The sequence below is a fragment of the Muntiacus reevesi genome, chromosome 6 (genome assembly GCF_963930625.1).
Source record: "Muntiacus reevesi chromosome 6, mMunRee1.1, whole genome shotgun sequence".
Classification (NCBI taxonomy): domain Eukaryota; kingdom Metazoa; phylum Chordata; class Mammalia; order Artiodactyla; family Cervidae; genus Muntiacus; species Muntiacus reevesi.
Window position 1 is genome coordinate 66,019,164 of NC_089254.1, and position 27,687 is coordinate 66,046,850.

Genomic DNA, 27,687 nt, shown 5'->3' on the forward strand with positions numbered 1-27,687 from the left:
ATATAAAACACTGCACATCTCTTTTCCAGAGAACTCTACATCCTCTCAGAACTTAAGATTTATCAGGTAATATAGTCTGCAGAAATATGCCATAACAGATCATAAAGAAATACCATTAATGAACTATAAAAACTCTTTGTGAATTTTAGATGTTTTACATCTTCAACATGAAGGCAATAAACATTAAAATATTAATATTAACAAAGGTACAACAAGGAATTCAAATAAGTCCATTTTTCAACTTTAGGAACCATCATATTACTTCATTTAAGAGACAGCATTAGTTGCAATCATTCAACTTCAGTTCTTTGAATTAGAAACATTTTTATAAATTTCACTTATATTGTAGTATCCATCAAATGTATGCTACCTAAAAATTACTATGATTTCTATGTACTACTGATGGCATACTTACATGAATACATATCTCATAGTCGATATAAGAGTGCCAGAAGTCCTCCTTCTGAATCCTAGGATCTCGAACCCAGACACTTACAAATTCCTGTAAGGGCATCACAAAGAAATATGTTTAGAATTGCAAGGAGGGCTCGGAAGGGCTGAGAGAAATGACTGTACTAGAACAAAACTGGAAGGAGCTTTAACTGATGTGGTTGTAATCCTTTAAAAAAACAAGAAGTTAATGAATCAAGCACCACAGGAAGTCCAAGAAACACTATTGCCACAAATGGAATTTTACAATAACGAAAAACGAAAAACCAAGCTGGGCGTGATTTGGTTTTACAGGTTATATGAAGACAATAAGAACAGAGGATTCTGAAACTGATTTTCTTTTTTTTTATGACTTTCAATTTTTAATCATGAAAAATAGGTTCAGATTTTTATCAAGTTTTAAAAAAGGTCATTTCATACTTTCTTCATTTCTCTGCATTAAAACTACAGACCCTGCCTGATAAGTTACTTGCTAGAACACTAACATGAAAGAGTAACAAAGGTCATGTCAAAAGCAAGCAAGGAGAGTTGAAAATGACTTTTGTGCACCCCGATGCCCTGAAAATAAGCAATACTAACTTAGTAATATGAACAGAAAGATGGGTAATTTTGACATACATTTCTATTTTTAAAATATACTTTCCCATGTGGTAAACAACTTCTTCATAACAGCCTCATGTTATAGGTAAAACTTAGAGAAGTTAAAAAAAATACAGAGTAGATCATTTTATTCCTTTTTAAAGATAATAAGAGCAGGAAATACAGAGTCAAATTTAAAACACTTTTTTAAAAAGTGCTCTTCACTACATCAGCTTAATTTTAAAACATGAAAACATGTACAACAAAAAAGTGCTATGTTTGGCATGATAATCTTTGAAAGTATCATTTATTCATTTGGTGATTATAAATTTGCTAACTCAATTTCGCTTTAAACATTTTTAACCTTTTGTTTTGAAAAAAAGAAAAAAAGACTTCAGGACTGAAATTGTAGGCCTTTCTACTGCTTTGCTTTGGCACGTCTGTGAAGCAGGCTGTCAATCCTCCAGAGCAGAAGAAGAAATATTATGGCGTTTTCTGGACAAAGAACCTCCATTCTGTTATGCAGATAATAAAAGGAGAGTTTGCAAGACAGAAAATTAACAGAAAAGGAGAAAAACAGTCCACATTCCCTTAAATAGCTTTTGCTACCTATAAGTTTCACCTTCTAAAATAATACTTTGTTCTTGCATTGGAGATTTCTGCCCTACTGCTTGTCCTCAATATGCATACAGAGGTGATGAGTTAATGCTCCAAAAAGACTTATTTTGAAATCTTTTCATTATGTATTTTTAAACCGTTTAGAAGACAGACAATAAAAACAAGGCAACAATACAGCAATGTTCTAAACATTTTGGCCATTATTTCTTAAATGCACATTCTTAATTATAAGAAGGATTATAAAAACAATTGTTGATAAGAGCCCCTCTTACATAAAGTGTGACTGGTTCAGTGTAAAGCGGATCCTGACCAGGGGCAGAAATGAAACAGAAACCAGGCACCCTGCCCTGAGTACACATTTCACCTCCATCTCCTACCAGAGTGTGTGGATGTAACTCATTTTCCCGAAGTGCTTTTCACACACCCATAGTTCTTAGGAGGAATGAATCAATCATCAGTGAATCAATAAACAGAGGACAAATAGGTTAAGAATAGGAGAGAAGACCAGAGTCCAGGGTAGACCACATCTAACCCTCTACAGTGTCTCCACACACTCAGGGCAAGACAGAATATTGACAAGGGCTAAGAAGGTTATCCTGCCCCCTGTTCAGCCCAACTAAGGGAGAAGGCTCCCAGTCATCCAGTCACATGGAAGCCACACTCCCTCACAGGGTGCTGGCAGCTCCACTTTTCCACTGGAGAAGCAGAAGTTATTGAAAATCCCACAGGAGAAATTAAATATTTCCAACAGTTCAGTGTTCCATATTAACAGTAGAAGACCCGCACCCATTACTGAAATAGTGAGCCTTTATCCAGGTTAAACAAAAACGAAAAGACAAACAAATGCATTTGTCAACTTTCTACAAACCTGTCATTTAAAAAAGGGTTTCTGAACTAAAATTATAGAATCCAGTTACTACAGCATCACCACTCCTTTACCACTCAACATAGTATTAATTGAAGATGGTAGTAATGACAAATATTTCTCAAAAAAATCAGAACTTTTCTCGCCTGTTTGCTATTGCTCAACTACTAACATCTAAACTTTGAGTAATATGTCCCTTTTCATGGAAAGAACACTGAAATAACGGTCACAAGACCAGGGGTAAATTCTTGTTCACTTACTTCCTAAATTATGTGCTTATTCACTGAGCTTCTGTTTCTACATCAGGAAAATAGGAATGATGCCTATCCAACCTATCTCAGCTGTTCATTAAGAGAACCAAATTACAAAATACCTGTGAAAGCTCCAGGAAAATTTTTATTGTGCTACATGAAGTCAAATATTACATAGAAAGGAAAGTGCTTATAAACCCAAAGCACGAAGGTCTTTCCAAAGACCTTGGTAATAAGCAATTCAGAAAAGCTAACCCAATTATCTTTTTTAAGTACAAATTTATTAATTTAAGAACCTAGTAGCAAATACTTTAATACTGTAATTTTTCAGTAAAAGGCACAGAGACCTAGAGACTTCACAGGACTCGCTTGGAGCAGGCCCCTCATAATATTTGTAGAAGGAATGAATATCATAATGACAAATTACAGTAAGGAGCCTAGTTTCCTCATCTTAATGGGCTAGAATTCTCAGATTCTTCCTTTATTAATACTCATTATGTCTAATCTTTATGTAGGAAAGCATATGTTGAAAACAGATTCTAAAACTATGCTGAGGGAAAAAAAAATCTCCTAAGAACACAGCCATGGACTTTAAATGCACACTCAAAATTAACGATGGTGCTAAGTCTCCAAATACTTTCTCAGTCCTGAAAATCTTTAACTTGGTTGAAGTGCTAAATGGTAAGCTTCCTTCCTTCTCATTCCCTTCCACGTCTCTGTGGCCCTGAGAGCCATCCCAAGCTGCTGTTCTTCACATCCTGTTACCATTCCAGGGTGACCTCATCCAAACATATGGTTTCAAGCACTCAGCACAAACTGATGATTCTCTCTCCATCTCGGTCCAGGCATCTCCCCACATATCCAGCCTCCTGCCTAGAAGGCTCACTTGAAAATCCCACTAGTGCACAGAGTCCACACCCTTCCCACATCCTCCTCCTCATCTCATCCTCAGCAGCCCCAGCCAAAAATCTAGAGTCCCCAGACTTCTGTCTTTGACTCACTGACCAAGTCCTGCAGTTTCACCCTCCTTTGATACACCCACCACTCTATTCCCTCTGTGAGTGCTCTGACCCAAGGACGGATAGCATGCCCAATGTTAATGCAAGTGCTGCTAATTGATCTCTGGGCCTGTATCCAATTCATCCCCCATACTAAAACAAGAACAGTTCCAAAGCACACATCTGATGATGTCATTTTCCTGCTGAAAATCCTACCAAACCTGTCCCATGACCTTCAAGATCAAGTTCAAACTCTGTAGCTAGCACAATACAGCCTTTCATGATTTTCACTCTACCTATCTCCAAAGGCAAAGCTTGGGTCACCAGACATAGCAGGTCATTTCACACCTGCGTGCCTTTGAACACGCTGTTCTCTCTACCTGGACTGCTGTCCTCGTCCCGCTTTCTGCTTTTTCCTTTATCGCCATCATCTGGTTCTTTCTTTTATTTTTTGCTAACTCAAATCCATTTTCAAAATGTAACTCAGTCTCTAGAAATCCTTCTGGAATTCCTCTGGAAATCCTCAGATTCATTCAGTCTGATTAATTTGACTCTCCTCCAAGCCCCTACTGCCTCCGAGCAGACCTTGGGCATCCTCTCTTTTCACCGTGCCTCGTTGCACTGTACTTACCTGCTGGCCTCCTTCACTAGATGCTAAGCTCCTTTAGGGTAGCTTAGGCTTTGCAGTATAACTTGAGTGCCTGGTACATCCAAAGCAGTCCATTAATATCACTTAATGAATAAATGAATGCCTGTAGGAATAAATGAACTGCCTTCAGGGGGAAAAATAAAGATGAGATCAAACTTCAACTGAAATAAAAACCTCATCCACTTGGGTTCTTGGACTTCATGAATTAATGATAAGTTATTTAGCAGCTGGTCTAAAGTTTATCTTAATTTAACAAACCCCCTCCTCTAAGGGCGTGCCAATTAACAGCACATGGCTACAAGAATAATGTTTAAGATCTATGAGAATCAACTGTTTTTCGAGCACCCTTAAAGAACTCCAGAAGCACCTATTTACATAGAAATAATTGAAAATCATCCTGAGAGCTCCAATAACCGGAGTCCCCTAAGACTTCTACCAGATGACAATTTGTTTGCCTAGTTGGAGTTAAAACACGTACTTGAAAGTAATAAAAGTACATTTATTTTAAAATATTCCATAATTCAGATGGGCCTCCCCTCCCCCACTCCACAATTAGTAGGAATTAGTGAAGTTTCAGGATACTTCCAGCTATGAACAGCACACCCAGGAAGCCAAGGTTCACCTATAATCTCTTAATTAGACGCATCCCTCATGATCCTGCCCACCATCCTTCAAGGGAATGTTGACAGCCTGTCAGCCACAAAGGACAGCCCCAAGTTCCATACCTAGAATCATATGGATTTCCTATGAAAATTGCTTTTGCAGCAGCAGTTAGTCAATTTAATAACCTTATTAAACACTTTAATGACTTCTGGGGCCTAATGATTATTTCCAGTATGAAGGAAGAAGTCAGGCAGAGTAAAATTAAAAATTTAAGCTAACTGATCCCTACTGTTCTCCATGTGAAAACAGGCTTCTGAAGAAAGACTGCTGTACTGTTTGAAAGTCTAATTCCTATGTTGTCTTATAATAATCACGCCTTGGTTTCAGTGTACCCCATTCCCTCTCCCAGCCCCATTCCAGGTTCAACATTTATCCATGTATCCATCTACCTTGTCTTTTTTCCCATAGTCCTTATATGAGATGAAATCAACAGTAAAAATCATCGTACTGAACAGAGCATGCATATGGGTCATGCACTGTGGTGTTTTACATATGTTTTCCTTTAATCTTTACAACAATCCTAAGAGGATATTATTACCCCATCTTACAGACTAAAAAAAATTTAAAAATTGGCTTCTAAAGCTTAAACAACTGGCTCAAAGTCAAATGGCCAATAGGCTCAGCTAGGTTTCAAACTCTGGTCTGCCTTGCTCCAAAGCCTGTGCCTTAAACACATTCTATCTGGTGGTTCTTAAGCAATAAATAATAAATCTCCAATTTCACTGTATTTTCAATCCCATATAAGTGCATTATTCTGGAGTGGAAAAAATTATTTCCTCTGCTATTAGCTACAGCATCAGTTCAAGCAGCATGCTCTTCTGAAATTCTGTTCCACTAGCCTCACAAAGGCCTTATATTTTATTTTCATATTTCTAGCATCAAGCACAGTACTGGCACCCATTAGTAAGTGCTCATGAAATGCTTGAGAATTAATTAACCAATTGATATTCTAGAAAATTCAAAAACAAAGGATGTATAGGTTCTGTATGCTGAAAATTATAAGATGCTGTTGAAAAAGAATCAAAGAAGTATATACTTCTTTGTATATATTTATGGATTGGATGGTTGGCTGGCAATACCGACTCAATGGACATGAGTTTGCGCAAGCTCTGGGAGTTGGTGATGGACAGGGAAGCCTGGCGTGCTACAGTCCATGGGATCGCAAAGAGTTGGACATGAGTCAGTGACTGAATGAACAATAAAACTTTTAGAAAAGAAATATAGGAGAAAGTTTCTACAACCTACAGTTAGACCAAAAGCTCTTAGATTTGACACCAAGAGTATAATTCATACAAGGTAAGAGAGCTAAGGACTTTCCTGGTGACCCAGTGGTTAAGACTCAGCACTCCCAATGAAGGGGACACAGGTTCGACCCCTAGTCAGGGAACTAAGATCTTGCATGCCACACACTTCAGACAGAAAAATAAAATACAATAAATAAATCCTTTAAAATTAAAAAAAACAAAAAGAAAAAAAGGAAAGAGAGCTAATTCTACCTCACCAAAATTAAAAGTCTTTGCTCTGTACCTCCTGCAGAGAGGCTGCGAAGACAAATTACAGACTGGAAGAACGTATCTGCAAATCACTCTTTCCTCAAAGGATTTGTAGTTAAAATATACAAAGAATTCTCGAATCCCCAACATTAAAAAAAAAAACAGAGAATTCAATTAGAAAATGGGCAAAACACATGAAGAGACATTTCACTAAGGAGGACATACAGACAGTAAAGAAGCATGTGAAAAGACATTCAACATCATTAGCGATTGTGCACGTGTGTTAGTCGCTCAGTCATGTCCAGCCCTTTGCGACCCCATGGACTGTAGCCCGCCAGGCTCCTCTGTCCATGGAATTCTCCAGGCAAGAATACTGGAGTGGGCTGCCATGCCCTTCTCCAGGGGATCTTCCCGACCCAGAGACTGAACCCAGGTCTCCCGCATTGCAGGCAGAGTCTTTACCATTTGAGCTACCCAGGAAGCCATTAGGGAAATGCAAATTAATACCACAATGATGTGTCACTACATCCCTATCACAGTTTATAACAGTATTATCACTTTTTATTTTAGCCATCTTGACAGGTATACATTTTAAATCTTTACTGTAGTCTAGCTTTAATCTTTATAGTACGGTAAACATAACTGTGTTAACTGAAAAAACATTTATTCAGATTACAAAAAGATGAATACAGACAAAAGCTAATACCCAAAGCAGAAGGTGTTAGGTGCTAGTGAGTTTCAGTTTTTTATAGCCTTGATGAGAATCTTCTATCACAAAAATGAAAACTTGTTTCATTTTGTACTCCCTTTTTCAGAATATTTTTTTCCTATTCCAAAGTATATACCATTTTATATGTTCATGTATTTGAACTGGAAGACTCATTCATTCAATTAAAATGTGTTGAGCCCTGGCTCAGTGCCAGCAGAGAACAGAATTTAACCCAACACCTTATTCACCAGGGTTCTAGCCAGGACTCCCAAGTAACAATCTCAAAACTAAAATTTAGCCCGTTTCACACAAACCACATTCTTTTACAAATAACATGCTTGAAAGGCAGAAGAAATGTACCAAGTAACCTTCCTTTATTTCCCGATAACAATTACAATAAATAACCTAAAAGACATACTACAAGGGATGCTACTTGTCACTTTATAGCTTGAAGTAGGTTTAAATGCCATGCTCTGGCAGTTTTGAATGATGACTTTTAAGAAAGCTTTTATTACTTCAGGATATATAACTGTGGGTGAGCTTTGCCTTTTACATGAATTATAGTAATTTGTGATGTTACAAGTTTCTCTACACAAGCAGCGTCCAGAATTAAGTACAGTTACCTTTCTGCATCTCATAATACATTAGAAAAAGTCCAGTGGAAAAAGACTCACCTTTTACAACAAGAAATAATTGCCAACCTGTGTTAAACTACACCACAAGAACATGAAAGATCAGCAAAATCCAGAATATGAAAATGTCTACAGGTCAAAAGATGCAGTTTCTTCAACAAATAAATTGCACAAGGGGGAAAAAGGGCAGAATAAGAGGTTTTAAGCAATATATTAACCAAATGCCATGTGTATTCCTGATTTGCATCAGGATTAGAATAACCAAATATACAAAATTTTTTTCAACATCATCAGGGAGACTTGAACACTGAATATTTGATGGTATAAAGGAATTAATGTTAGTTATTTAAGGTGTGATAATACGGGTGTTTCTAAGAAGGGTCATTTGTTAGAAATGCATACTGAAATATTTACAGATGAAATCATACTATGCCTAAAATTCATTTCAGATAATTCATCGGGTGGTAGCAGAAGGAAATGGGTGAGAGTGGGGCTTGATCATGAATTAATAATGTGTTAATTGTTGAACCCTTAAGCATATGAGTTCATTATATTTTTCTACTTTGTATACGTTTAAATTTTATAATGAAAAGTTAAAACCAGTAAAAGAAAAGAAGCAAGAGAGGAAGAGGAAAAGGGATGGAACTCATCTCAAGAGGACTGCTTTACGAAGAGACACATATGGAACCTGAAAGTGAAAGTAAGTCAGAAATGTGAATCTAAAAGAGCTAACCATGAGTTCAGCCTGTACTGACACCACTAACATAATGACATCCTAATACTTATTTACTTTTAGAAAATAAGATTTTTTCATTATTATAAAAGTAAAATATTATGTAATTAGAGAGAGATACAATTGCAAATTCAGATGATAACACCATGAAAATGAAGTCCCCCTCCAACTGTACTCCCAGTTTCTTGTCCGCCTGTATGCTGCTGCTGCTGCTGCTAAGTCACTTCAGTCGTGTCCGACTCTGTGCAACCCCAATGGCAACCCACCAGGCTCTGCCGTCCCTGGGAGTCTCCAGGCAAGAACACTGGAGTGGGTTGCCATTTCCTTCTCCAATGCATGAAAGTGAAAAGTGAAAGTGAAGTCGCTCAGTCGTGTCTGACTCTTCACGACCCCATGAACTGCAGCCCACCAGGCTCCTCCATCCATGTGAGATTCCAGGCAAGAGTACTGGAGTGGGTTGTCATTGCCTTCTCTGCCACCTATCTAGGACTTTTATATATTTTTAATATTATATATATATAACTGGCATATATATGGATATAGCATATATATATATATGCCACATATATATAATATTATATACATAAGTAGCATATATATGTGTCTATATTTGTATGTGCTCACTTGTGTCCAATTCTTTGCAACCCCATGGACTGTCGACCTCCAGGCTCCTGTGTCTATGAAATTTTCCAGGCAAGAATACTGGAGTGGGTTGCCATTTCCTTCTCCAAGGGATCTTCCCGACCCAGGATTGAACCTGAGTCTCTTACATCTCCTGCACTGACAAGCAGGCTTTTTACTACCAGCACCACCTGGGAAGCCACCTGTGTGTATATATATATATATATACATGAATATATAATTTTTAATGCAAATGAGAGCACACTGTACCTTGGTTTATTCATTGCACAATCTTTTAGAAATCTTTATGTGTGAGCACATAAAACTCAATGTTAATTTGTTTTAAAACAAAGTTGTTTATTTTAGTACAGTTTTAAACATACAGGAAAACTGTTCAAAGATAACAGAGAATTCCCATATATCGTATATGGGATATATGGAAACTATATACCCAGTTTCCCCGATTATTACACCATATCACATATATAGGGAGGAAAGGAGCAAGGAAAAACAAATTGATTTCTGGCGATTGGGAAAGGGTCATGCCTTGTTTTGTCGCTTCCCCTCAAAAGTCCCCAGCATCGCAGGACACCAGGCAGAGGCCTTGCTTATGGATATTCTTTAATATTATTCATGGGTTCCAGCTTAATCAGTTTCCAATCAGAAATCAACATTAAAAAATGCTTTCCTAGAGCAAGCCCAAAATGTTACCATCAATCAGCCTAAGTGTATCTTGGACACCTACGTTTCAAGCTCAGAGCCAAAACATCCAAAATAGCAGCACCTCCCTCCTAACTCTCCCTGTAGGGGCCTGAGTGTCTGGGTCCTCATGGTGCCTGGAACTTTCCCAGACCCACTTTGGTTCTGCTCTGCTCAGGGTACCTCCTGCCACAGAGCTAGTGGATTTATTGTCATTCGTGCCAATAAATGGAGAAGTGAAGTGGAAAGTGTTAGTCGCTCAGCTGTGTCCGACTCTTTGTGACAGCAGGCACTGTAGCCTCAGGCGCCTCTGTCCACAGAATTCTCCAGGCAAGAATACTGGAGTGGGTAGCCATTCCCTTCTCCAGGGGATCTTCTCAACTGGGGAACGAACCTGTACTGCAGGCGGATTCTTTACCATCTAAGCCACCAGCGAAGTCCTAATGAATGGTAACTGACATTATATCCAATATAAGGTATGTACATTTTGAAGGAATAAAAACTCTTATCCAAAAGGCATGAATCTCTAGAAGTTTAACTCAGTCATCATGATTCAGGAGAGCTGGGGAGACACACACATACAAAAAAAAACAGGTCTCAGCACACCCTTCCTGTCACATCACATACACAAGACTGTCTCACTTAAAACAAGAAAGCCCTGGGCAGAGGAACAAACCCAGTTCCTTGGAGGGGCTAGAATGTCAGACTCCATGAAAGACTGTAAACTGCTTATTTACATATCACATAAGATGAGCTCCATGTACCTGGAGCCAAAGGGTCTTAGTAATGTAGAAAACTCAAACTGTTCATTCTGGACATTAGAATATACAGAAACCAAAAATGCCTGACTCCACAAAAGACACCATCTGAAACGTGTTTCCTGTCACAGCCACCTGCCTTTTCATAAGGGTTCTGGGTTCTGTCTCATTAAACAGAAGAGTTGATTCAGTTGGGTCCATCTAATTATTCTTATTAAAATATGTAACCATAATATTTTAATTGTAAATTAAAGCTGCATGCATGAATGAATCTGAATTCATTTTAATTTTACAATGGCCCAGTGCCAAGGCCTTTTTATGGGGAAGATCCATCAGCACGGATACTGCTCTCATGGGAATTCAAACCAATGTGCAAATGGAACATGTTTAACTAACAAGGGAGCCTCTCCCTCCCTGCTCTCCTCTCTCTAGATTTATGGCAGTAATAAAGCTATTTTAACGAGAGAGTGCAATTGACTCCCCACTTCCCCCCAACCATCTTTAAAAGAAAAATTTACCAAACTTCTAGGCTGGCACTACCAGTTAGGTGGAAACAAGATGTCAGTCTGGGGCCGTCTGCCTCTTAAACTTTCTTTTTTTTTTTGCCACACTGCATGGCTTGTGGGATCTTAGTTCCCCAACCAGGGACCGAACCCAGGCCCTAGCAGTGAAAGCATGGAGTTCAAACCACTGGACTGCCAGGGAGTTCTCTGATGTGCATCTTGAACAAGGATGGTAACTAGGTCTCAATTCATGTGCCAACCTCATGATTAATTAGCAGCATCTCCTGTGGGCACTGAGTACAAAGCGCTTATACACACACTGGCCCCTGGGTCCGGATTCTAGAATAATTAGGGATACTGCACTCAGCCCTCACATACCCGGTTGTGGGGAAATTGAATTCTTTTCCACTAAACAGCCACCAGTCACTAGGATATTTAAAGTCTCCACCAAAACCTCCTCCACTGCTAACTGGCACTAACTCCAGGGTGCTGCTGGGTAGGTGCTGAGATAAAAATACCTTGGTAACTGAGGCTTGAGGAAAGCCTCTTCTTGACTTATCAGCTGAGGCCTGGAAAATAAGGAGGAGTCAGCCAGCCAAGGTGGTGTGAAAGCAGTGGGAAAAACATCTGTGAAAGCGCAGAAGCCCAGGGCTAGTAGAGCAGTAAAGTCTCTGAAATAAGGACTGAGATGGGCGCTGGGTGGAGGAAGGATGGGAGACGAGCCTGGGGAAAGAAGCAGAGTAAGATCACCTGGGGCCTTAGAAACCACATTGAGGAACGTGCATTTTGTTCTAAGAGCAACGTGTCAGAAGCCAGGAAGTCATTCTGACCACATGCAGAAAATGAACTGATATGTGATGAACATGTATGTGCTATAGCACATTGAGAATCTCGCTTTTCTGTGCTGGTTTCTTGCTGACAGAGGCCAAAGTAAATTTTTAGACATTATACCTCTTTCTCCTCACGGGTATTTTCCTTTTCGGTTGAAGGACTTTCCAGTTTAGATTTCTCTAATGTTATGCATTAACACTCTGTGCTACGTGCTCAGTCATGTCCAACCCTTTGTAACCCCATGGACTGTAGCCCACCAGGCTCCACTGGCCATGGAATTCTCCAGGCAAGAATACTGGAGTGGGTTGCATTTCCTTCTCCAGGGAATCTTCCCAACCCAGGGATTGAACCCAGGTCTCCTGAATTACAAGTGGTCTCTTTACTGACTGAGTCACCAGAGAAACATTAATGTTATAATAACACTAAGGTTATAATGTTATATAACCTTAATGTTATAATATTACATGATTATTTCTAATAAAGGACTTTCACAAGGTCAATAAAATGCTTTCTTTATGTAGTTGGTTAAAATTTGTGTCTAGTTTTATGAATTGAAATGAACTAAAAATTTACATCAAGTGATTAAACCAGCCAAGTCAAAAAGAAAAAGAAACACTTCTTCTAATTGGAAAAAAAAAAAAGTCTCTGTTGCTTTCATGGGGAGCTTTGCCCTCCAAGAGAACAATTTTTAAAATATGCCATGGAATAATGCTGGCTGTCAACACAGCCCTGCTCCCTTGGCATAGCCAGCCCAGGGCTCAGGCTGATACAGGTGTGTAGTGAAGCATTCAGCTTACCTGAAGGGAGATCTGGCCTCTGCCTCTGACTACTGGGAGGTGATCTCTAGGCCCCCAGAATGTCCTTACTGACAAGAGTATCTTTTTCTCCCTGGGCTTTGACCACTGAACAGTCTAACAATGTGAATATATTGGAGGAGGCTTAAGGTCACGCTCTATGAGCTGTGACCTCTGGAGAAACTGGAGACTAAAGGTATTAGCCTGATTCCAGGAGGACTGGACACTAAAGACTGGCCACGCAGGCAGGATGTCGTTGTTGTTATTCAGTTGCTAAGTCGTGTCTGACTCTGGGACCCCATGGACTGCAGCACGCCAGGTCTTCCTGTCCTCCACTATCTCCTGGAGTTTGTGCAAGTTCATGTCCATTAAGTCAGTGATACTATCTAACCATCTCACCCTCTGCCGCCCTCTTCTCCTGCCTTCAATCTTTCCCAGCATCAGGGTCTCTTCCAATGAGTTGGCTCTCTGAATCAGGTGACCAAAGTATTGGAGCTTCAGCATCAGTCCTTCCAAGGAATATTCAGGGTTGATCTCCTTTAGGATTGAGATCAATATCTGAATATTCTGGTTTGATCTCCTTGCAGTCCAAGGGACTCTCGAGAGTCTTCTCCAGCAGGCAGGAGGAGCCTAAGAGAAATCCCTGGACACCAAAGGCTCCGGGGAGCTTCTCTTAGGCATTATCATACAGAGAAGAGCTACTATCACACCCAGTAGCTCTGCACTTGGCCCCTTCCCCAGCCTGACCCTCTGTTCAGCTGATCCTAACTGGTATCCTTGCTCTGTAATAAACTATAACCATGAATGTAACTGCTCTCAGTGAGTTCTGTGAGTCTTTCTTGTGAATAATCAAAACTGAAGCCGGTCTGGGGAACCCCTGAACTTGAAATCACTACTGGAAGTGACGGCAGGGTGAGGACTTGCAGTTTGGCCAGCTTCACAGAGGTATTTCCTGAAGCAAGCAGCTTGGTCCCAGTACTGTTTAATACAAGGACAAGTAAAAAGCATCCCTGGTCACGGTATTGTGTGGAGCTCAGTCTGTGAGGATGTTAGGGAGACTGACTGGAAAGGGATAAAGGTACCTTCTGGGGTGCTGGAAGCATCCCTACCTTGAGCTGAGTGGTGGTTACGCAGTTGGACACATAAGTGAAAATCTACTGAGCTGCATACATAAGATAAGGGCATTTTATGCATTTACTGCGATTTACATGTGTTATACTAATTTTTAAAAGCTAGAAAACAAAAACACTGCCTTTGAAAATGGGTGGGGGGGCAGCCTGGACTACAAGTGTGGAAGTGGGCTGGACTCCTGAAGAGACCCTGAACTCAAACACGGGACTGAAAGAAAGAACGAGAGATCTAGCAAAGAAGTTTTCTGGGAGGATTCTCTGAAATGGATTGTTTAGGGTTTTACATTTGGGCAAAGCAAACTAAGGACCACGCAGTCGTGTTTGACTGTGTCTGCGACTATGTGTGTATACACGGAACGGTTGTGTGTACACATGTGACTGAACCTGGAAAGGCCCAACGAAACTACTGCGTTTCATTCAGCTCACCTGGTAACGACGTGGGTACTACAACAATCGGCAGGGCAGACAGACAGGTTTTTCCAAGGGAGACCGCTCAACCCAGGGCTGGTGTGCTGGTTATCCTCCTACCCATCTCCCAGCCAGACAGCAACTCAGGAAGCTGCAGTTGGAAGCCTGGGAGGCCAGGCTGGGATGGGGAAGGGACAGCCTTCCCCATATCATGTGAAACCAATCCCAGAGATCTAAGAGGCAACAAGCAGGACAAAACTGAAACTAGTGGCAGACAGTTACCCCAGGCGGTTAGCAAAGATGGGGGAATTCAGAATTAAGTAACGGAGCAGAAAACCCGAGACAGCAGGCCAAAGGGAGACTGTTCAAAGCAAAGTGGGGGGCAAAGCCTGGTAGAATTCTGAGTCATGGCAAACGATACTTTCAGAAGCAGTGGATGGGAGTGAGCAGAGAGAAAGCTCAGCCACTGGAACCAAAGAACAAGGGCCAAGATGGCTGCAGCAATGCTGGGGAGAGGGGGTGGGGTGCAGGAAGACAAATGCTTTGTTCTTTCGTTAGCCCCCGTCTATGATGCCCTATGGTATCTTGACTTTCCTCTACAGATTTATGGTTAGAAAACGAAGAACCAACCTGGAGCGAGTCAAAGCACATGAAGTCTTTATTTTCTGATTTCTTAAGACATACCTCTTTCTGCTGTTCAGGAAACATCTTCAACACAGAACACGGTCAATCTGAAAAATAAGATACAACACTCGGTGATTTGGAACCCCCATACAGGAGTAGATAGGCCCCTCAGGGCCTCGTGCTCAAACTCTCACTGAGAACTGGCCCTCTGGGTCTCTGAAAAGTGTACCTCTGCTCCTCCCTGACCCCATCCCCTGCAGACTACACCAGAATGCAGATCAGTCCACCTGGGGATTGGGAGTTTGGGACACGGCAAGACCAAGGCAGCCGGATGATGGCAGGCCTTCAAACTGAAGATCAGGCAGAGTCAGGCCACAGTTGAAATCTTGGGACAATCACAGGGGCTGGTGATGTCAGGGAGCAGAGGGACCGTGAGGCACAGCAGGGCATGCTGGTTAGCACCCAGATGGAGAGAATGAAAAAGATACCCAGAGATCCACTACCGAGAATGGCCCTGACGGTTTCACTGTCAACCCAGTATCACTATCAACAGCCCATACCTTTGACATTTAAACTACTCCAGAGTTCAGATAAGAGAACCTGGTGTGGTGTGGCCTCAAGAAGGACAAAGGTCGGAACCTTGACTCTGACCCACAGTCGATGCAGGTAGCCTATCGGCTGATTCCAGACCCTACAGGTCACAAGGACTGTCTATTATTCCTTAAACCTTCATTTATTACAACAGCTCATTGCCCGCTCCCGCACCCCTCCCAAAAAAATTAAATCCCCTGACTATAGGCATGCACATGTACCTTACAATGGAAAAGTGGCTATGACTACAAAGTCAGAATTTGCCTTTATTTTGATAAAGTACATCTGACCTCATTTTTCCAGATGATTATCATCCACAAGTATTTCCTGAATCTCTAAAAAACGTCCCTGGAACCCTAGGGAGTACAAGGAAGCAAGAACACCAGCTCTGGCCTCCAGTCCCACGTGGTGCTGGGGAGGAGAGAACCCAGAGCAGGCAGAGGAAAGAGCTCCCGCAGGAGGAGAGCAAACCTAAATAGGGAGGTAGGGGAATGTTGCTTGGGAAGGTTTTACTGAGAAAGTACTTAAACTGAGGCCAAAAGGGTGGTGTGATTTAGCCCAGAAGGCAACAGAAAAAAAGGCATTTTAAGCAGAGGGACTGGGACAAGCAAAGGGGCAGAGGCTGGAAGGAGGAGCAGCTCAAAGAATTCCAGTTATTGAGAAAGAATCTCTGCATCACCTGAGAAGTAGGCCATGGGTTGCCTCTATCTGGGGATTTGGCTGAAACAATGATTGGGCGGGTTCTTGACCCCTTCCAGATCCTCCTGCCAAGTCCCACTCCTCTTCCACAATGCTGCCCAGAAATTGCCTACCAGCTCTTGCCCCAGCTCTCAGCCCCCATTACTCAGTGAGTTATGCGATTCCCTGCTGGCATTAACTCATTTGCATCACAACCTTTGTATATTCTCTGTCTCCCCAACTGACTGAATTTCTCCAACAAAGCATTCTGTGTTTCCTTGTGTAAACTTCACAGCTATCCTGTGAAAGAGATTTAAATGTCCTTACTTTACAGGGCTTCCTTGGTGGCTCAGACGGTAAAGAACCTGCCTGCGATGAAGGAGACCTGGGTTGGGAAGACTCCCCTGGAGAGGGAAATCGCAATCCACTCCAGAATTCTTGCCTGGAGAATTCCACCGACAGAGGAGTCTGGTGGGCTACAGTCCATGGGGTCAGATAAGAGCTGGACATGGATGAGCAACTAAGCACGCACTTTACAGGTAAGAAAACAGAAGGTCGGAGGGATTAACTTGCCCCGGGTCACAAAGGAAGGGAGAAGTGGCAAATCCACTTCCCAACCCTTGTCTTCCCATTTCCCAAGGCTGCCTTCATAATCGTGTGATGCAGACAAATGGTTCAAAGTTTGGGTCTTAATTTAATTCTCTCCAAAGAACTTGAGTTTTCCAACCTCTCCCAGCCAAGGCAGAGGGACTCTGCAATTCCCATGGGGCACTGGAGTCAAACTGTAAAAATAGGAAGCTGAGAAGTTTAAACCTGTTCCAAAACATCACAGAGAACACATGCTCAAGCTTTAATATTTTAAATCTGGATAGTGGGATGGGGGCGGGGTTAGAGGGGCAAAGAGCTTTATTTTCCACTGATACACTTCCATATTGTTTGAATTTTTCCATAATTTTACACTTTATGAAGTAATAGTCATTTAAAAATAAACACTATAATTCTATCAGAAGTGTTAAAAAAAAGAGATGACAGGCCCAACATGGAGACACTTGTGCTCAAACCAAGACTTAATTCCTAACCAGTCTGCCATTACAAGGCTGCCCAGGTGGTGCTAGTGGTAAAAGAAAAAAATTTGCCTGCCAATGCAGGAGACACAGGAGACTTGGGTTTGATCCTTGGGTCAGGAAGATCCCCTGAAGGAGTAAATGGCAACTCACTCCAGTATTCTTGCCTGGAGAATCCCATGGACAGAGGAGCCTGGAGGGGTATAGTCCATGCCATTACAACCTTTCCCAAGATTGCAATCCTAATCAGTGTGGAATTTTCTAGTTAGCACCAATGAGGTCACTCTTTCATCCCCCAAAGGAAGATGAGGTAATCCCTTCTGTCCCCCACAGGGAGGTTACCTAAACCAGAAATAATCCTTTTGTTTGTTTATGGCTTCTTTGTCTTGCCTTTGAAAACCTCTCCCTCTCTGCAAGCCTCTGGAGCTCCTCTCTGCTCACTAGATGGAATGCTGACAGATTAATGAATCGTTCAATATGCAAATTAGATCTGTAAAATCTATCAATACTTGGTTGCATTTTTGTTATTCTACAGAAGAAATAATGACTCAAACACAAATTATAGAAGTTGTTACTTCATGTTAAATAAATAACAGATTCAAATATAGGAAGAGATGCTACCTTTATAACACATTACACATCAATAAAGTGGGGGGAAAAAAGAAAATTATATACTTTTAAAAAGAAAATAAAACAATGTATTCAATTACTTTTATTATTTCCCCTTGGCAGTGGGGGGGGGGGGGCCACAACAGCTCAGTTAATTTCACTTTCTGTGTTTGTTTCATTTCCTCCTACAATGTTCAGCAAGTTTTCTATTCAAATTTTAAAAAGAAATTCACTGACTTCTTACTTTCATCTATTTAAGGATACACCATGAGTGGGGTTATTTAAAATGAAAGATTTAATTTAGTGCCAGTTTTTCCCAGAGCAACTCTCGTTGGCACCTCTATCCTTTGCAGGTCTGTGGTGGGGACTGCGGGTGGGGGTAGGGGTGGAGGGCACAGTCCTCCCTTCCTCTGGGGGAAGTTCTGGGCCAGGGTCTTGGCATGGGGTGGCTCTACAGGTATCCTGTTTTCTGTCACCTGGGGGGGGGAACCCTCCTCAGATACAGAAAACGGGCATCAGGGATGGCCATCGGACTCCAGAGAAGCCCATCCCTAGGTTAGCCAGGTGCCAGAGGTGTGGCCTGGCATGAAAAGCAGGGAGGGCTGGCACCAGCTTCCTCTCAGCATCTGGACTAGGACTTGGACCAAGACTCGGCAGCTCTCTGGGTCCTGAAGCTCAGAAATGATGGTGAGAACACGGAGAGATAACAGTGCCTTAACTGGAGTTCTGCAGACCAGAGCTTATGCTTAAACAGAAGTCATGATGGAGATAAAACATCTCTTGAGATATGAAAGAAACTGGCCACCAGAAAAGCTGGGTTGCAGAAGCCAACTTCAGCGGCTGCTGGCACCGTGACTCAGAGGTCTTACTTCCCCAGTGGCTTAAGCGCCCAGTGTCTCCTGGGCTCCCACGCACAGCATCCTTACGACAAACAACCCCGTGCTCGAGCTTGAGGGAGATACCAATTCATGTAACCAAAAGAGCTCAACAGAAAAGAAAAAAGAACTGCACCAAAACATGAGAATGGACAGAAGTGGGGCGTCCATGTACTTCTGAGGAGGGCCAGCAAGGTGTGCATAACCATCCATAAACCAGACCCACGGTGTTCTCCCTCAGTCTGATCTTAGAGCTTTAGTTATCAAGGCAAAACTCAAATAGAAAAATAAGATGAAACATGAAATTCAGTTAAAGACAAAAATTATCATTTTTTTGTCTGGAAAGACAAAATTACCATTAAATTTTCCCAGTATTCATCACACAAATACTCACAAATATATTAAAAAGGGTTGCTATTCAGTCGCTAAGTCATGTTTGCCTCTTTGCGACCCCATGGACTGCAGCACGCTAGGCTTCCCTGTCCTTCACCATCTCCCAGAGCTTGCTCAAACTCATGCCCATTGAGTTGGTGATGCCACCCAACCATCTCATCTTCTGTCACCCCCTTCTCCTCCTGCCTTCAATCTTTCCTAGCATCAGTCTTTTCTAATGAGTCTAAAGAGAATGAGCAGTCTAAAAAAATTACTGGTTCATAACACATAAAATAATGAAACTACTAAGTTGCTCATCTCTAAGACATAATCTCTACAATGGGTTCCATTTATGGTCATAAGTACGACAGTAGGCCAAATTTAGGGTCTGAAATCCAGAAACAAGAAAAAATATACATACATATAACATTTTAGCCTCACAACTATTTTGGAGGCCTTTAGGACAAGTGCCACCTTCGACTTACGGATGCTCCAGACACAAGCAAGTGCATGACCTCCCCTTGCCTTCATATACATGCTAAGGAGAATCACTGGGGGAGAGCAAAACAACCTGGATAAACAAATTCAAGGGGAAAAGTCATATAAAGCAGATGAAGGAGAGAGGAGGTGACCACTAGAGCAGACAAGCAGGTAATAATTACTAACTTGTGCTGTGACATCCTCTCTCTTCAAAACAACCCTAACTTCCCAGATCAAATCCAAAAATACTTTTCACACTTCCCAAATGGTCTCCTTCCTCTTTAATGCTACCAAGTTTCTCCTAATTAGTGATTCATCTGTGCTACTCATTTTCCCCTTTTAGAAAAAGCTGATAAATCTCAGAAGTTGGGGGAGGGGTATTAGTAATCTAAATATTTAATGTGAGTTAGTCCAATTGGATTGCATTTATATTAACCACGAGCGATCAATCTTCAGATACTCACTCCCATCCCCCACAGCACAAAACCATGCGCTCTTGGTTATATGGAGTTCTTTCCAGGCTGATGTATCCCTCGGGGCCCTGCCACAGGACCATGAAAGACCTAAGCACACAGCCTCCTGAAGAACAATAGAAAATGCCCTGCTCTTTGCTCCTGGCAACAATTGGAGAGGCATTTTTTCAACTCTCCACTCACTACCCCTTCACTTGATAAGAGGATTTCCCATCAAAATACTACCTGACGGGTTAGCATCAAAAGAAAAAATAGCTGGTGGTCCAGTGGCTAAGACTCTGCACTCCCCAATGCAGGGGACCTGGGATCCTTTGTGCCGCAGCTAAGACCTGGCACAGGCAAATAAATAAGTAAATATTTTTTTAAAAAAAGAATAAAATGCCTAGAATTAAATGTATCAAAAGTGCAAAATATACTCTGAAAACTACAACACTATTCAAAGAAATTAAAGATCTAAATAAACAGAAAAACATCCCATGTTCATGGATTGGAAAACTTCATATTATTAAGATGTCAATTCTCCCCAAACTATTCGACAGATTCACTACGATCTATATCAGAATCCCAGATGAATTCTTGGTAAAAACTGACAAACCAATTCTAAAATTCCTATCTAATTGCAAGGAACCCAGAACTGCCAAAACAACCCTGAAAAAGAAGAAAAAAGTAGGGAGACTCTTATTTCCTGATTTCAAAACTTGTTACAAAGCAGTGGTACTCGAGACAGTGTGGGACTGGCACAAGGATAAACAAATAGATCCACAGAACAGAACTGAGAGTCCAGAAATAAACCCATACCTCTTTGATCAACTGATTACATCAAGGGTGCCAAAACCATTCAATGGGGAAAGAACAGCCTTTTTCATAAATACTCCTGGGACAAGAGGCTAACCAAGAATTAAGTTGGACCCCTACATTATACTGTATATAAAAGCTAACTCAAAATGGACCAAAGAACTAAATGTTAAGAGCAAAAACTATGAACTCTTGGACGAAAGCAGATAAATATTCATGGCCTCAGATTTAGCAAAGGATTCTTAGATATAATACCAAAAGTATGAGCAACAAAAGAAAAAAACAGACTTCATGAAAATTAAAGTTTTGTGCTTCAAAGGATACCATCAATAAAGTGAAAGTCAAAGCATAGAATGAAAAAATATCTGCATGTCATTTATCTGATAAGGAACTTGTATTCAGAATATATAAAGAACTCTTACAACTCAGTAATAAAAAAGACTTAAGGATCTAAAGTAAAACAGGCATTGTATAAATGAAATTTTCTAAAAGAATAGAATTTAAATGTTCTCACCGAAAAATAAAAGGTAAATAAGTGAGATGATGGGTGTGTTAATTAACTCAATGGGGGAATCCTTTCATAATGTATACATATACCACCATATTGTACATTTTAAAAATTCGTCAACTGCACCTCAATAAAGCTGTAAAATAAATACTAAAAAGACTTACTTCAAAAATGGGCAAAGGATCCTGAATAGACATTCCTCCAAGGAAGATACACGAATGGACAATAAACGCATGAAAAGATGCTAGATGTCATTAATCACTGGGGAAAGCAAATCAAAACCACAGTGAGATACCACTTCATTTCCATTAGCCTGGCTAGAATAAAAAAGTCAGATAATAAGAAATGTTGGCAATAATGTGGAGAAATTGGAACTGTCATATATTACTGGTGGAAATATAAAATGGTACAGCCCCTCAGGAAAACACTCATATTTTCTCAAACAATGAAACAGAGTTACCATTTGACCCAACAATTGCATTTTAGGTATATACTTGAGAAAAATGACAGAAATGTCCACAGAGAAACTGGTATATAAATATCAGCATTATTCATAATAGTGAAAAAGTGTAAACAACCCAAATGTCCAGTAATGGGCAAATGGGTAAACAAAGTGTGGTGTATCTATACAATGGAATATTATCTGACAATAAAAAAGAATGAAATACTGACACAAGCTACAACAGAGATAAACCTTGAAAACATCATGGTAAGTGAAAAGAAGCCAGTCACAAAAGTCCACATATTATACAACTTCCATTCACATGAAAATCCAGAATAGAGAACTTTATAAAGACAGAAAAGAGATTTGAGGTTGCTTAGGGCTTGGGGCGGGGACAATCGGTGAAAGAAAGGAGACTGGGGTTACAGAGGGTGATAGCTAAAGGACAATGAAATGAGGTAATGAAAATATTCTAAAATTGACTGTGGCGATGGCTGCACCTATCTATGAAGACACTAAAAACCACTAAATTGTATATTTTAATTGGGAAATTGTACAGTATGCAGATATCATAGCAAAGTCATTTAAAAAAAAAAAGAAGAGTACTATCTAAAACCCTTCATTCATACCCCTAGTGACAGTCATCCTGCAAACCACATCTGCCAAGAGAAAGGCCCTCCAGGTATCATCCCTTCCAGCCCTTGGGGTCCCCTCATTCCTATCTGGTTCTGACCCCCTCCCACCTTTGCCATCTCTTCTTCTAACGCTGCCTTCCACCATGACCCAGGAACCCTCAGTCTCAAGCCAGCAAATGTCTCACACTTGCATTATCTCAGCAGCTTAGCTTAGCTTACTCCTGGCTTCTCCACTCTCTTCTTCCCTGTAACCCTCCCGAGTTGAGGCTGCTCATTTCCTCAGCACTCCCATTTCTCAAGATGAGGAGAAATCAAACTGCCCTGGTCACTGTCATCTCCAGACAATAACTACCAAGAAGCACCCAGAATCTAGGCATGGGATCCAACTCCCTTCTGCTCACTTCCTAGCATCATTTCCTTCTCTCCAGACTCCTGCTCCTCATCTCTACATTTTTAGAGACCTCCTCTGTGAGTTCCCCACCACTTTTTCCTGATCCCTCCAAGGAGGACATCATTCACAGTATGACCTAACGTTCCCTGGTCTCACCTTACTGGCCTGTTCCTCTTCATTCCTGTAACTTAATCCTTTGTTTATCAATAGTTTATCAATCATGTGGCCACATCCCAACCAGGAACTGTTCTTTGAAATAGAACACTAAAAGTCTCCTCTGATCACCACAGCCAGCCCTTCCTTTTCTCACCTTCTCATTGTCATGCAATTTGCTCTTCCACTTGAATGGAAAGCCACCAGAAGTTTTGATCCTCCCTCTTATTCCTGCTCCGGACTTCACTTTCTTACCATTCAAGTTTTCTTCCCTCCAGCATCCTTATTTTCCTGTTCCATTGACACACAGCCCCTTTTATCTTCCAGTCCCCCAAACACAGATCAACATAGCCTCTGTCTCCTCCACTTCTTTCTTGTCCTGTTCACTATCAAAGAAAAATCCAGTCATTTCTGTGACAGGCTCCATCTAGAGGTTCTGAGTTCCAGCCTAGGTGGGATACTCCAGGGTTCAGGAGTCCCTCCACCCATCCAGCAGCTTCAGACCCTTATATCTCATCCAGCAGCCTCCTGCCTCCTCCTGGCCTACTTCTCTGTCATCTGATAACTGTTCCTCCCACTTCATCAAAGAGTAAGACCATCGGGTTTATACTCTTCATCTTGGTCCTGCTACCTTGAAATCTACCCATACATTCACCCACTTCCCTTAGGCTCAAAAGAAAAACATGAAACTCTTCCCTGTCTTCATGATCTTATCTTCCCTACCTTCTTCAATACATCAGTCCATCAAGTATCCCACCTCCTTACTAACTCCAGCTTCTTTCTTTTCACTAGTCCCTTCTCCTTCCCCAACAAGCAAGCTCAGGTTCTTCTCACCCCAGTGTAGAGTGGCAGCCCTGGCGAGTCCATCACTCTAGGAAAGACCCGGCACTGCAGGAGACATCAGAGATGGGACAATGACCAGGTCCTGGGTTTACTTACATCAGAGTGGGAGAAGGAGAGTTATCCAATACATGGACAACTCATCCGTAAAAAAGAATGAAAGTTTGCCATCTGCAAAACATGGATGGATTCAGAGGATATTATGCTTAGTGAAATAAGTCAGACAGAGAAAGACAAATACTGTATGATATCACTTATACACAGAATCTAAAACACAAAACCAGTGAATATAACAGACTCCCCAGGTGGCGCTAGTGGTAAAGAACCCGCCTGCCAGTGCAGGAGACATAAGACATGGGTTTGACCTGGAGAAGGAAGTGGCAACTCACTCCAGTATTCTTGCCCAGTGAATCCCACGGAGAGAGGAGCCTGGCGGGCTATAGTCCACAGAGTCGCAGAGCCAGTCAACTTTAGTGACTTGGCACAGCACAGTGAAAATAAGAAAAAAGAAACAGAATCACAGATATAAAGAACAAATGAATGGTTATCACTAGAGAGAGGAAAGGGAGAAGGTCAGGAGAGGAGGATTCATAGGTACAAACTATTAGGTACAAAATAAATAAGTCACAGGGATATATTGTACAACATAGGCAATATAACCAAAGTTTTATAATAACTATAAATGGAGCATAACTTTTAAAAACTGTGAATCTACACTGCACACTTGTCACATATAATATTGTACATCAACTGTACTTCCATTTTTAAATACTCCAGGGGGAGCAATCACCATGTGCCGAAGTCCCAAGGCAGAACCAGCCTGGCTTACCTGGAGCCAAGGAAGCCATGGGGATGGAGTTGGTGGGAGACAGAGAGGGGCTCAGAAAGGGAGGCAGGTGCCCTGTGGACCTTAGTGAAGAATCTGGAAACTCTGCGGGCATTTCCAGCAGGTGAGAGACATAATCTGACTCACAGACTATCAGGGGCCAGGGCAGAAGCAGGGAGCTCTGCTGGGAGGCGACTGACACGGTAGAGCCCACAGCTGGTGGGGGCCCAGACACACCGCAGCTGCGGAGAGAGGTACGAGAGGAAGCGGCTGTTCGTGTGCTTCCTCCTTTGTGCGCATCCAGCTGGACAAGGGAGTAAGCAACGACCCGCGGCTGCTAGGGGAAAAGGACCACGGCATCTATCTACCCAAGAAAGGTTCAAGACTTCTTGGTGGTCTGCGCTCCCAAGGCAGGGTGCACATATTCAATCCCTAATCAAGGAACTAAGATCCCACACGCTGCGGCGTACAGCCAAAATAAATAAATGCATTTTAAAATAAACAAAGGTGTTTTCTTTTTTTTTAAAGAGAAGGGTTCTGTGAGACATGCTGCGGGGGAAGAAGATAGACACTCACGGTAGCTCAGGCCCTGCAGGTGATGAGTGAGGTCCCTGTGGGCAAAAGGGTGTTCTAAGACTCCCCACCTCCACACTAACACCAGAGGCTGGTCTTAACTTGCAGATGGTGGTGGCCTGTGCTTGGTGCAGGACCTGAGCAGTTTTCGGGGTGAGGCAGTACGCATGGCTTCCCAGCAGAAGCCACAGGCTCACACTCACCTTCCGCTTTAATCAGGGCAATTCCCAAAGGGTCACCACGGCCTCGTCTCTGCTGCTCCACACTTGTTCTCTGTCTGTCACCACCCCATTTCACACCCAAAGGAGGCCACAATCAGAACCTCCTTGCGCTCGTCCCTGTCCAGACATCCTTCAGGTACCTCAAACTGACTGTGTCCCATCCAGGCTGGCTGTCACATGCAACCTCTTCCTGCCCCCCCTCAAAACGCAGCTGGTTCTCCCTCCTCCTATGCTATCCATCTTAGTTAATGGTGTCAGTATCCACACACTGACTCAAGCAAGAATCCCAGAGACCATCTTTGATTGCTTCCTTTCCCTCACTTTACAAACCCAGCTGGTCAACAAGCCCTGATCACCCTCTCTCTCTCTAAATGCCACCTAAGCCCATTCCCTGCTCGCAGCCTCCAATGTCTCCAGCCCAATTCAGGCTCTCAACACTTCTCTCCTGGACTCGAGCTGGAACAATGGTAGATTCCTGGGCTGGTCACCCTTAGCAAGTGCTTATAAATGATTTTTGAACAAATGAAAGAGAATGCATAAATAAAGAAAATGACTGACTGAACAGATGAGTGAGGAAATCAAATAAAAGAATCAATGAGTGCTGTGTAGAAACAAAGAAAACTTAAAAAGATATAAGAGTAGGAAAAAAAAAAAAAAAGATATAAGAGTGGAAGAAATGCAACCAAACAGGTACAAGGCATCAGGTGACATAGGGCTATAGCGGGGGAGGGACGGAAAATATAGAGATTGTCTTCCAGGTGTCAAGGATGAAATTGGGCACTTCACACATGCTTCACACATGATTCACCCAGAAACCATGTGATATACTGTGCTCCAGATGGGGAAACCGACATTCAAAGAAGTTATTGAAAGATAACCACTCAAGGTCATCCAACACATAGGTGCAGGGTTCAGACTCAAACACAGGTCTGCAGTCCCTAAATTCCACGCTGGTTAATGGGCACAAGCTTATAGGAAGGACCAGACTTCAAAAGATAATGAGAATAATCAACACCCAGAGAGTCCTTCTGCCAACAGTCACTGTGCTAAGCACTTTACATGTATCCTCATAAAAAAACTCTATGAGGTAGATGTGAATATTAGTGCCATTTTAGACTTAAGAAAACATAAGTACCAAGAAGGTTACAAGTAATTTGTCAAAGGTCATACAGCTACGAAGCAAAAGAACTGAGATTTGAGCCCAGGTGGTCTTGCTGCCATGTCCATGCTGCTCATTCCTTTGACCTTATGTTACGTTGCCCTAATGACGGAGGTGAGATGCCAGAGGCGGGTTCCAGGCGGGAGGAATGGTCTGATTACCCAGGGAAGCAAGAAGTTACAAATGACTTTGGGGAACAGGAAGTGGCTCATTGTGGCTGGGATCAAGAGGTGGTGGAAAGTGAGACTCCAGGGGAAGGTGGGACCAGACAGGCGGCTTCCTATCACCTGGTCCAGGGTGCGGGCCTGTCTTGTCTGATCAAGTTCCTCCCTCCTCCACAAGGCAGTGAGCAGTTGCAGGAGCACATTCACCGTTTTCTTAACCAAGTTATTTTGTTTTCTTGCATCTGAACGTGGAAAAGGCAAAGGAATAACTGATTCGTTCAAGGTTTTACCATTAACTAGACAGTACAACCTCTCCATAGTCCATGGAGATAAATATCAGTGCCATGATCCCTTGGCATTGATTTTTTAAAATTATTTAAAATAATTTTATTATTTATTTTTGGCTGTGCTGGGTCTTCATTGCCACGTGGGCTTTTCTCTAGTTGCAGAGAGGAGGGGCTACTCTCTAGCTGAACTGTGTGGGCTTCTCTCTGTGGTGGCTTTTCGTGTCGTGGAGCACGGGCTCCAGGGCATGCAGGCTTCAGTAGGTGCAGTTTGCAGGCTCTAGAGCACAGTCTCAATACTTGTGGTGCACAGGCTTCGTTGTTCCATGGCATGTGGAATCTTCCTGGATCAGGAATCAAACCCATGTCTCCTATATTAGCAGGCAGATTCTTTACCACTGAGACACCAGGGAAGCTGTGGCACTGATTCCTAATACATATTTAGTTTGAAAAGATTACCCTATGTTAAAAACTCCCTCTCTGATTTTATTTCCTGGTACTATAAGTGTCCAATACACTGTCATTTTTACACCTCACTGTGCTGTG

At 41.9% G+C, this 27,687-nt stretch overlaps 1 protein-coding gene across 4 annotated transcripts in view; it reads right to left on the reverse strand.

The window, feature by feature from the left end:
• Window positions 1-27,687, reverse strand: part of SNX10 (sorting nexin 10) — a 66,704-nt gene that overhangs the window by 14,364 nt on the left and 24,653 nt on the right. For 2 of the 4 annotated variants that reach the window (XM_065939711.1, XM_065939713.1), the window contains exons 2-3: window positions 15,069-15,115; window positions 416-502 (exon numbers count right to left, since the gene is read on the reverse strand). In XM_065939711.1, coding sequence (XP_065795783.1) covers window positions 416-502; window positions 15,069-15,092 — 111 coding nt within the window. In that variant the 5' untranslated portion in view covers window positions 15,093-15,115. Of the gene's footprint in view, window positions 1-415; window positions 503-15,068; window positions 15,116-16,604; window positions 16,736-27,687 lie in introns of those variants that run through there. The other 2 variants (XM_065939712.1, XM_065939715.1) reach the window with 2 other exon arrangements.